This window comes from Marmota monax, unplaced genomic scaffold (genome assembly GCF_021218885.2).
Source record: "Marmota monax isolate L192 unplaced genomic scaffold, Marmota_monax_Labrador192_F-V1.1 WCK01_AAM20220418_F8-fsc00181, whole genome shotgun sequence".
Lineage (NCBI taxonomy): Eukaryota > Metazoa > Chordata > Mammalia > Rodentia > Sciuridae > Marmota > Marmota monax.
This window is the reverse complement of record NW_026694276.1, coordinates 2,512,322-2,524,803: the sequence shown is the minus strand read 5'-3', so window position 1 is coordinate 2,524,803 and position 12,482 is coordinate 2,512,322. Positions and strand designations below refer to the sequence as shown.

General features: G+C 37.8%; 1 protein-coding gene across 1 annotated transcript in view; it reads left to right on the top strand.

Moving 5' to 3' along the window:
- Nucleotides 1–12,482, top strand: part of Eeig2 (EEIG family member 2) — a 90,161-nt gene that overhangs the window by 46,947 nt on the left and 30,732 nt on the right. The window contains exons 3-4 of the mRNA XM_046467285.2: nucleotides 2,826–2,855; nucleotides 10,436–10,552. Of these exons, the coding sequence (XP_046323241.1) occupies nucleotides 2,826–2,855; nucleotides 10,436–10,552 (147 nt within the window). The remainder of the gene's footprint in view (nucleotides 1–2,825; nucleotides 2,856–10,435; nucleotides 10,553–12,482) is intronic.

The window sequence follows — 12,482 nt, the reverse complement described above, 5'->3', positions numbered from 1 at the left end:
AAAATAAGATGGAAGTAAATATTTTTTTTTAATGCAGAAAAGAGTGTAAGACATGGAGAACAGTATAAAGGTCTAACATTTATGTAATTGGAGCCCTAGAGGAAGGAAGAGGAGATTATGGCTGAGACTCTTCCAAAACTGATAAAAGATATCAAACTACAGGTTCAAAAGTACCATGATCGCCAGGCAGTACTAACAAATCTGTCATGTTTAAATGACAGAAGACCAGCCTCACTGGAGCTTGGAAAACAGAGATGGAAAATTCTTGGTGATAAGGTTGGATACACTAGATCAGGTAGGACCCTGTAACCCATGGTAAAGAGTGTAGAATTTATTCTAACTATAATTGGAGTCCATTGGAAGATTTAAATAAGGAGAGACTCATTTTTTTTTTATAAGATCACTTCTGCTATGGAAGGAAGGTTGGCAGAGAGAACACTAGGTGGTTCTAATAGTTCAGAAGAGAAATGCTTATTTTGGGCTCAACATTATAACAGAGATGGTCATTATTTTGGGTGGCCAGTTGCCCAGCTAAAAATATAGGTTTTGCCTGTAAGGTATAGGTTGAGGCAGGAGGATTTCAGGCTCAAAGCCAGTCTCAGAAACTTAGTGACACCGTGTCTCAAAAATACAAAGCACTGAGGATGTAGTGGTAAAGCACCCCTGGGTTCAATCTTCAGTACCAAATAAATAAGTAAATAAACAGATAAACATTTGGATTCAATTTTGATGAAGTATGCCACTAACCTGCTTCCTAAAGAGGTTAATAAAGGAATTGGTCCAGCAAAGGAAAATGAAAAGGAATAGCCAGTAAGGTAGAAATGAAACCAGGCAGGTGTTTCACCAGGGAAGTATAGAGAGGAAAGTAATGTAAAAAGAGGAGGCAGAGTAGCCACGCCTGTCAAATGCTACTGAGAAGCTATATAAGATAAAGACAGAGAGCCTTTGACTTAAAAAAAATTAATATCATTCAGAATCTTAAGAGTTAGTACAAAGGAAAATTGAGGACAAAATCCAAGTGGAGAGGGTTGAATAGAGAGTAGGATACAGCAGGGAGAAATAAATCACTTGAGGAGTTGACCTTGAGGGGAGCAAAGAAAAGAGCAAAGAGAAGGATCATCTGAGGAACTGTAGTTTTGTTTGTTTAAGGAAGGAAACTTAAGGAATATGACAGTAACTTAATAAAGAAGATTTTGATAATCCATGATAGAGTAGATCTAGCAAGAGGGAAGAAGAGGAGCCACACAAATTTACAAATAATAAGAGTTTCCTATAGATTACCTCTCAACTTTTAAAAGTTCACTATATTAAAGATAGGAATTAGTTGGTGAAGTGGCATATACTTGTCATCCCAGCTTCTCAGGAGGCTGAGGCAGAAAGATCGCAAGTTTGAGGCCAGCCTGGGCAACTTAGCAAGACCCTGTCTCAAAATATATATTTTTTTTAAAGGGCCTGGGGATATAGGTCAGTATACAAGGCCCTGGGTTCAGTCTCCAGTACCACACACACACACACAAAAAAAAAAAAAAAAAAAAAGTTAGAAATTATAGATAATGTGTTTATGAAAGAAAAATAAGAGACAACTCCATTCAACAAACACTTTTTTAAAAGTGGAAGAGGAATGTAAAGTCCTGGCAAGAACAACTTAAAGGAGGAAAACTATTTTGGTTCACAGTTTTCAAGGTTCAGTTCATGGTGGACTGACTTCATAGCTCTGGACCCAAAATGAAGCAAAATATCATGGTGGAAGGGCATGGCGGAGGAAAGCAGCTCAGGACATGACACCCAGTAGAAAGTAGAGCTCTGTTCACCAAGGACAAAATATAAATCCTGAAGGAATACCCCAATCACTCACCTCCTCTACCCTCATCCTACCAGCCTATAGTTAATGCCCTCATAATCCATACTAGTGGATTACTCCATTAGGTTACACATCTCATAATCTAATCATTTCACCTCTGAAAGTTTTGCATTGTCTAACATATGAGCTTTGGGGGGATACCACCTATCTAAACCTTAACAAAGAATTTGGCTCTGATCATAGAGGCAAACACAAAAGCATAATATACTGTGTGCTAGAAATTCTTCTGAGTGTTTTATGCTTAATTCTTGTAGCTGTGATGTTAAAATACAAACATTTGGCAAATTACTACACACACACACACACACGTAAATTCAAATAAAATATTGATATATATTATTATTTTTCCACTTTTGTCAGTCTTGTTTACCTTAGATAAGAGATTTTATACTATCCTATCTGTATGCTTTTATATGCACAGAGCATCTCTGGAATACTTTGTAAGAATTGATAGCAATGGTTGTCTCTGTAGTGAAGTTTCAACTTGTTGAAATCTTTCTATAATATATGAGTATGCTTAACTGAGTAAGTAATTTAACCTTTTTCAGGCTTTTGCAATAGGCCTACGGCCTACTTCAGCGTATAAATAAAATATTAGCTTGTCTTCTCATCATTTGTGTTCTTATTAAAGTTACATGCTACAGCCACATATGGTGGCTCGTGCCAGTAGTCCTAGCTACTCAGGAGGCTTGCTTGAGCTCAGGAATTTGAAGCCAGCCATAGCAACATAGTGAGACCTCATCTCAATAATGATAGTATTGATATTAAAAATAATAAATTATACATTAAGTAAACATTCTGGTCATTGGGGGAATTTTGAAGACTCTATCCAGTTAGATTTAAGATCATTAGATTTTAACTGTTTTGTCAGCATATAAATATCTACTTTGGTATTGTTTGACATATGTTTAATTTTAAATCCTTAATTATATGATGTCCTTATAATGCTTTCTATGTTTGGCAGGAATTAAAAGGTGGAAAAGCTTATGCAAAGGTAAGTGGATGTTCTTTAACTCTTGGCCTATGTAATATCATTCATCACTATCTATAAACTTAATTCTAATTGATGTTCCAGATTCATTCATTTTGAGTAAAGCAATTTAGAGGTTAAACAGTTGGAACCAACAATCAGTTATAGGCATATTCTTTCTAAATGCTTATTATGAGATGTTATTTTTGGGCTTTAGCTTCCCTATTAGAGAATGACCTCTGGTTTTCTTGAAGCTGTAGCTTACTGATAATTCAAACTGTCTTTCCTTGGTGGTATTCCCAGGCCCATCTCTCACTAGTGAAATAGGATCCTCCTCTGTACTCTCTTAGCACTCTGTACACATTCATCTGTTGGTGTTTGCAAAGGATTGGTTCCAAGGCTCTTCTCTCCCCCAGGATAAAAAAGTTAAGCCTGTTCAAATCCCTTATATAATATGGCATAGAATTTACCCAGGAGGCTGAGGCAGGAGCATTGCAAGTTCAAAGCCAGCCTCAGCAACTTAGCAAAACCCTAAGCAATTTAATGAGACTCTGTCTTAAAATACAAATAAATAAATAAATAGAGGCTGGGGTTGTAGCTCAGTGGTAGAGTGCTTGCCTAGCACATGTGAGGCACTGGGTTCTATCCTCAGCACTACCTAAAAATAAAAAATAAAATAAAGGTGTTGTGTCCTTCTACAACAAATAAATAAATAAACGAACAGACATAGTTCTTGCCTTTACATGTATCCTCCAATATACATACATTATAATGCCTAATACAATATAAACGCTGTACATAAAGTAGTTGTACTATATTGTTTAGGGAATAATGACCAGGAAAAAGTCTGTATATGTTTAGCATAAACACAATTTCTAAAAATATTTTCTATCCAAATTGGTTAAATCTACAGCTTGAAAACCTATAGATGCAGAGGGCCAACTGATATATCACTACTTCCTGTTGATGCTTTTACTAGCTACGTGAAATTACTAATGAATATGCTCTTTTTTTTTTTTTTTTTTTTTTTTTTTGATTGAAGGAATGAGTAAGCAACACATGCTCCTTTTATTTCCAGTCTCTGGTATTTTCATCATTCCAGTCATATAAGCCAAGAATCTGGACACTATTTTTTCCCCCAGTACTGGAGATTGATTCTAGTGGTGCTCTACCACTGAACTACATCACCAGCTCTTTTTTATTTTGGAAATGGGTCTCACTAAGTTTCTGTGACTGGCCTTACACTTGCAGTCTTCCTGCTTCAGTCTCCCGAGTAGCTAGGATTACAGAATGCATCGTTGTGCCCAGCTCTGAACCCTAGTCTTAAACACTAAATCTAGTATTTGCAATGTCAGCTAAGATGTTCTTTGCTACAAGTAACAGAAAAACCTCCTCAACTAGAGCTTTTTAAAAAAAAAAAAAAATCTCATAAAACAAACATGAGACAGAACTGCTTCAGGACTGGTTAATCTACTGACTGAAGAACATTATCAAGACCCCAAATTCTTCTCTTTCCGTTATCTCATTCTCTTCACGATGGCTTTGTTCTTGGCTAGCTCCTCTCCTGAACACTGGGTGTCTGGCTGCTCAACTTATAGTGAGCACATTCACTTTTGACAGAATTCAACTGCTTCTCCATGCATTGCTTCTTTTTAATGAGAAAACTTTCCCTACATGGCCCTCAGAGGATTTTCCCATACTTGTAACTGGCCAGAAGAGGGTCGTATGCTCACCCCTATGCCATCTGTGGCTATAGGAATGGATTGCCATGGTTATCTTAGAATAACCATAGTTTAGTAATGAGGTAGGACTGGGTTACTTTTCTTGTGCACATGGATGAACTCAGGAGAGTGGACACCTGAATACAATCAAGGCTTTGCTATCAAGGAATAGCAGGGCATTGAATGTTGGGCAGGCAAACAAGGTCTGTGATGGCTGATAAATCCTCTTGATTTTTTTTTCCTTCTGAAAAGCTTGAAGCTATACCTTCTATCTACTGTCAAGACCACTGCCTTGGGTTATGCCTTCATTATTTCTTATTTGCAGTCTGTGTTGGCCTCCTGTCTGGTTTCTTTGCTTCTGTCGTCTTCCTAAATCCTCTGCCAGAGTTGTCTTTCTAAAATTAAAACATAATCATATCATTCTCCCACTTTCAGTCCTTCAGCAAGTTATTCTTTGCTTCTAAAGAAAATTTAGAGTTCTATAACCTAGCATGTAAGACCCATTTTGGTTTGCAAATTATTTCTGCTACTTTCCTTCCTCCACAACCACCCATCCTTATGAGACATTCTGCCGTCATAAACTTCCTGAGGGTCTTATGCTATTTTAGCTTCTTTGCCTTGTGACTTGATGGTGTCCTTACTATGCATGTATTTCTCCCTCCCCTTATCCTGTCAACTCACGTATCATTAAAGACTCAGCTTAGTCATCCTACTCCACTGAGAATTTTTCTTCTTATTTGTAGCTGTGTCTTCCTCTATCACCACACTTGTCACACAATATTGTAGGAATTTTTTATTTTTCTGTTTTCCCACTTTAATCTATGAGAGTAAGAATGATTTTATAAAGGCTGAGAGGTAGAACAGTTGCCTAGCATGCACGAGGCCCTGGTTTGATCCTAGCACCACCCAAAAAAAAAAAAAAAAGTCTCTATTCCCAATTACTAACATTACCTGGAATTTAAATGCTGAAAATTATTTTCTGAATAAATTAATATCTACCACATATATACAGCTTGTGTATGTGTACGTGTATTATTACGTATTATTCTCATGTGTGAATTATTCATCTTAGTGAAGCCAGAGAAAAAGATATAAGAGAGTATGGGCTCTTTGGTCCCTTGCTAGAATGTAAGTTCTTTGAAGGCATAGTATTTCTGCTATTCTCTACTATTTCCTGTGTCTCGAACAGGGCCTGGGACATAAAAGATACTCAATAAATATTGAACTATTCATTGATACCCTTCAGCCTAAAACATCATACACTAACATATTCCATCTTTTAACTGTTTTAATAGGGAGTAGGATCTTAGTTTGGGATGCTTTAATATATTATCATAGATTGGGTGACTTAAACAACAGACATTCATTTCTCATGTTTCTACAAACTGGAAAGTCCAAGATCAAGATTCTTACAGAGCCAGGTGCAGTGTTCCTCACCTATAATCCCAATAACTCAGGAGAAGGCAGGAGGATCGCAAGTTCAAGGCCAGCCTCAGCAATTTAGTGAAATCTTGTCTCTCACACACACACACACACAAAAAAAAAAAAAAAAGACTAGGGATGTAGCTCAGAGGTAAAGTGGGTGTTCTACCATTAAAAAAAGAAAGAAAAAAAAAATTCTGACAGATGTCGTGTATCTCATGAGAGCCCACCTCCTAGTTTGCATATGGCCTCTCATGGCAGAGTGCAAAGAGGAAGCAAACTCTTTCCTGTCTGTTTTTTTGTTTTTTGTTTTTTACTTCTAGTTATTGAATCCAGAGGCTCTTTACCACTGAGCTACATTCCCAGCACTTTTTACTTTTTATTTTGTGATAGGGTCTCACTGAGTTGCTTAGGGCATTGCTAAATTGATCCTCCTGCCTCAGCCTCCCAAGTCATTATAGGTGTGTGCCACTGTGCCCAGTTTTTTCTACCTTTTTTAAAGGGACATTAATTTAGGATTGGGGGTACAACTCAGTGGTAAAACACATGTTTAGCATGTGCAAGGCCCTAGGTTTGATCCCCATCACCAAAGCTTCACCCTCATGACCTAATTACATTCCAGAGACCCACCACTTTATACCATCTTTTTGGTAATTAGGGTTTCAATATGTGAATTTTGGAGAAACACAAACATGTAGTTCATAACAGAGACAGATCAGGTTTTTTCCAACTTAGTGACTATGTAATACTAGTATTATTACAGTGGGTGGTAAGTCAGTAAGCTGTCTTTCATTCAGTAAATATGTTGTTAAGTGCCTACCATGTGCCAGACATTTTTGCTGACACTATTCTAGGTACTAGAGATACAGCGGTTAGCAAAACACACAAAAATCCCTGCCTTTAATGAAACTTATATTCTAATTGGAGGTGACAGAGATGGGGGAGGACAGACAACAAAATAAGTATGAAATGTATGTGGACATGATATAACAACTAAGGAGGAAAACAGAGCACATAGGGGCCGAGGGCAAAAACTTTAGGAGAAGGGAGGAAAGGGGGACATATTTCAGGATAGCCAGGGAAGGCTCCTTAGAGAGATGACATTTGAACACTGACATGAGTGCAGTGAAAGAGAAAGCTACAAGACCATGTGACAGTTTCCCAGGCCAAAAATTTAAAAAAAAAAAAAAAAGCTAAAGGCCTTGAAGTGATCTTGATGTTTTCAAAGAACAGGACATTGTGGCTTGTAGACCAAAGACAAGGAGAGAGGGAGGAAGTGAAGTTGTCCTAGGACAGAGGAATCAGAGACCATGTAGACAGCTTGTTCAAGGAGTTTTGTAGTTGTTTGAACAGAGACAGAAAAATGATCCAGTATTCTGGAGAGAGAGGAGATTTTGGTTTGTTTTGTTCATTAAGATAGGCATACACCAGAGACTCAGAAGGCTGAAGCTGGAAGATTGCAAGTTTGAGATCAGTCTCAGCAACTTAGCAAGACCCTGTCTCAAAAGAAAACATAAAAAGAGCTTGGGCCAGGCGTGGTGGCACATGCCTGTAATCCCAGTGGCTCAGGAGGCTGAGACAGGAGGAACTAGAGTTCAAAGCCAGCCTCAGTAACGGCAAGGTGCTTAACAACTCAGTGAGACCCTATCTCTAAATAAAATACAAAATAGGGCTGAGGATGTGGTTGACTGCCCCTGAGTTCAATCCCTGGTACACGCCCCCCCAAAAAAGAGCTGAGGATGTAGTTCAGTGGTAGAGGGACCCTGGGTTCAATCCCTAACAGTACCCCCATACAAAGGAAAGATAGGAGAAAATCCAATGTAATTGTATACTGATGGGAATGACTCAGAAGAGAAAGGAAATTTTAGAATGCCAAGGAGCATAAAGAACTGCTAAAATGATGTCAGGTAGGTAGGAGGAGAGCAGTTGGCCTTAGGAATACAGCCAGTTCATCTCAGCACTGTAAGTGGGTAGGCAAATACAGAGCACAAGGGCAGGTAGGAGAATGGATGTGGCCGGTAGTAAGAGCTTGTGGAAGTGAAATGCTCTTTTGATTGCTTTTATTTTCTGAGTGAAATAGGAAGCAAGGTGATTGGCAGAGAGAAGACAGGAAAGAGGTGTTGGAGGTTTAAAGAAAAGGGTAATATATGAAATAGGGTGTGTTAATAATGTGTCATCAAATAAGTCACATGCATCTGCATATGCTCAATTGGATATTGTTTTGTCCTGGATAAATCCAGACTTTTTCTGCTGATTTGTTGGCCCGGAAAAGGCAATAAGACCAGAGCATACTCATATAAAAATGAGGTATATGTTACTTGTAACTTGATTGTGCACCTAACTTACTGCATTTGGCCCTTCAGCTATACTCTAGGTTCTTACTCTTCATTCTTCCTTAAAAGCTACTAAAATAATGCTTCAGTCTTCAATTAAAAAATTCATCTCAGCCATGTGCAGTGGTAAATGCCTGTAGTCCTAATTAGGCTAAGTCAGGAGGATTGCAAATTTGAGGCCAGCCTCAGCAACTTTGTGAGAACCCATCTCAAAATAAAAAATTAAAAATAGGTCTGGGGATGTAACTCAGTAGTAGAGCACCCCTAGGTTCAATCCCCAATACCACTAAATTAATTAATTAAATTTCATCTTGAATGCCATTTATATGTGCCACTGTTTTAAAGCCTTAAAGCAAACAATCTCAACAGGGTTTGAAATGTATAGTGCATTTTATTATAGGTTCACAGAGATGTGCTTGTTCAATTCATGTTTTTGTTAATAAAAGATTAAGCCAGGCATGGTGGCTCACCCCTTGTAATCTCAGCAACTTAGTAAGGCAATAAGCAACTTAGTGAGACTATCTCAAAATAAAAAATAAAAGGGCTGGGGAGGTAGCTCAATGGTAAAGCACCCCTGGGTTCAATCCCCAGTACTAAAATAACAATAATAATAAAAGATTCTACATATACATAGTCATATGAGGCAAGACAGTGTATTCAGGAAATAATGACATAATAATGGGATTCATTTGTTTTGCCTGTCAGAGATGGGATAGGATAGAGCAACATCAGAAGAAGGACTGTAGAGCAACCTTTGGTAACTGCAAAAGAAATGAGCACCAAACCTGTTGTGTTAGTCAGCTTTTCTTCACTGTAACCAAAATACCTGTCGGCAATAACTAAGAGGAAGTAAAGTTCACTTTGGCTCATGATTTCAGAGATTTGTTCTATCACTGACCAACTCCATTGACCTAGGTGAGGCAGAATATCATGGCAAAAGAACATGGTAGCTGGGCATGGTGACTCACGCCTGCAATCCCAGTGACTCCAGGATCTGAGGCAGGAGGATCACAAGTTCAAAGTCAGCCTCAGCAATTTAGTGAGACCTTAAGGAACTTAGCAAGACCCTGTCTCAAAAAATAAAAAGAACTGAGTGATTAAGTGCCACTGGGTTCAATCCCCAGTACCAAAAAAAAGAAGAAGAAAAAGATGAAGAATGTGGTAGAGGAAAGATGCCCAGCTCGCGACAGCCAGAAAGGAGAGAGAGAGGGTAGGGAGTGAGGGACAAGACATAATCCCCCCTTCCTCCACCACACCCCACCTGTTTTCACTTACTTCCAGAGTTCACTAGATCATCAGTCCATCAAATGAATTAATCCACTGATGAGGTTACACTTTCCATAATTCAGTCATTTCATCTCTGCCCAACACATGAATGCTTTGGAGGACACCTCATATCCAAACCATAACACCGGGGTGGTAATAAAAAAGAGCAACAGGTTTGAACTATATTTCTAGGTATCAGCAGAGAGGGTGAATGTAAGCCAAAACTATAAGAAAGGGAGGGAAAGTTTCCATAAGGACAATCAACAAGGCAAATGTTGTGAAGGATGGGAGGATAAAAGAGGTTTGTACCAAAGAAAGTGTGTAGCTCATTTAAATCATCCTACTACTTGCACAGAGTGAGAACTTTAATCTGCAACTATGTGCAGTTACCAGTGGTTAGCTCTTCCATAGAGCAAGAACCAGAATAGAGGGGATTCCGATCATTTTTCTCTATTTATATGCAAATGATTATTGTTGCTGTGATAGTATTTCCCAGTGTGGTGTGTCACTGCTACTTGCAGTGATGTTATTTGTTTGATATGCATTAGTTGTACTACAACAGAAATGTATTTATTTTAATGTATACCCGAAAAAATATTTAGCACATCAAGTCTATGATATTGGAGATCTTGCTTAAGACAAGAATAGGTAATACATTTTTATTAAAAAGCCAACCAATTTAAGGGCACGTATAAAGCAAATAATCGAATAGGAGTTGTTAAAATGGCAAAAATTGCAAAGGACCAAATTTTGAGAAAACTTGTTTAGAGCATGACTGAATATTTATTTTAAAGAAAATATGACAGAATGTGATAGAAGCCTACTAGATATTCTATTAATATAATTCTTTTTCTTTTCATAGCTGGGCTTTGCAGATCTAAACCTGGCAGAGTTTGCTGGATCAGGAAATACCACTCGTCGCTGTTTACTGGAAGGCTATGATACCAAAAATACAAGGCAGGATAATTCCATTCTTAAAGTAAGCACCCAGATTGACATGCTGACAAATGAGAGTCTCTACCTTTAAATAAGCAGAGGTATACACTGTCAAAGACAAGAAGTAAATCAGTACTGAAATCATAAGCTGACCACACCACCGAAATACTCACCATGAAGGGGGAAAACTATCCAAATCACAAAAGCAGTGAAAAGTAACAAAGTTTACCTTTGTGACCTTAATGTGTTTCTTGTCATGCTGCAAGATTCAGAGAAGAACACAAACAGACTACTACAACACAAGTGCTCATTGGGAGGAAGGAGCACAATGAATGGATAGATACCTTAAAATGCTTATAGCTCCCAAAAAATGATTTCCAAAGCAACTGTGATAGATTCATCACCATCGCAGGGTTTCCTTGTAACTAGGAGAGTGATAGGAAAAACCCACTTCTGAGCATCTGCCCTATTTTTTCCAAGTACTATCAGGAACTACATGTTCTGGTAAACACTTGAGAGACTATACACTTCACAGTGTTAAACAAAATACTAAATAAGATCCATTGAAAAGATATTTGGAAAGTATCTTGTGCCTAATAAAAGACATAGGATAAACCATTTGCTGTATTTTAGTTTCTTGCTTCACAATGTGGTAAATTACCTAATAAGAAGAAAAGGAAATACTTTTAAATAGAAACTGGATGCTTTTTATTCAGAAGTTAGTGCAGCAAAGAATGATCTTATACCTATAGTTTCCAAACTTTGTTTTTAATAAATATTTGACTCTAAAAATATAAAAATTCATGAAATGGTTTTTATTTTTATTCTTTTTAATATTTATTTTTTAGGTATGGATGGACACAACACAATGCCTTTATTTTTATGTGGTGCTGAGGATCGAACCCTGGTCCCGCCTGTGCGAGACAAGCGCTCTACTGCTGAGCCACAATCCCAGCCCATGAAATGGTTTTTATTGTCAGTCCATCCCTCACATGAGTTTAGCAGCTTTAAAGAAAGATGAGATGGATAATTAATATGGAGTAATTAATATAAGATAAGATGGGTAATTAATATGGAGTAATTAATATGGGTAATTAATATGGTAAAAGAAGATAAAAAGAAATTAGAAAAGCATCATGCTATAAGCTTTATGTTGGTTCCATAGTTTTATGGTTAACTCTGAAATATCTCTATGGGATAGGCAGGATTGGGTAGATAGGGAAGATTTCCCTCTTTGTAGATAAAGACACTGAGACTCACTTAAATGTATCACAGAAGTAGTCGGTGGCAGACCTGAGGCCAGAATGCATGGCTTCTGATAGCTGGTCAGTGGCCTTTAAATTCATTGTATTCATTTTATTACTTATATTTCATGAAGTCTGTCTCTGAATTATACTGTTTTCATTGGAGAGGGAAATAACTGTAATTTCAGAGCTTCACATTCCTTAGCATCAGCTCATAGAGTGGTTCCTTCTGGTTCCCAGTGATTCTTCTGCACCATTTCTCCCACTGTGTCTTACAAAACACACCTTTTTGAAGGTCACACCAGTTATCTGTAACTCTCCCTCCCTTGCTGATGTCTACTAACTACCTAGTCACCTTCTCTCTTATTCATTGGTGATATAGCTTCAAGCTCACAGGTTTTCTCTTTATCCCTTTTCCTGTTTTCATTTTTGAGAGCTATCTTTGTGGATGTGTTGTGTATGTATATTCTCTTCTAATAGCTGATCTTAAATGTGCCTAAGACCCTCCTTTCCTTAAACTGCCTATTTCCAGCAACATTTTCTTCCTCCTCTCAATTCTTACTCCCATGATCACTTTCTGGGTTGTTGTTTGTTGTTTTTTTTTTTCCCCTGGGGCTGGGGGGAATTGAACCCATGCATGCTTTATCACTATATCCCCAGCCCTTTTTAAATTTTATTTTGAAGAAGGATCTGACTAAATTACCCACATTCGCCTTGAACTTGGGATCC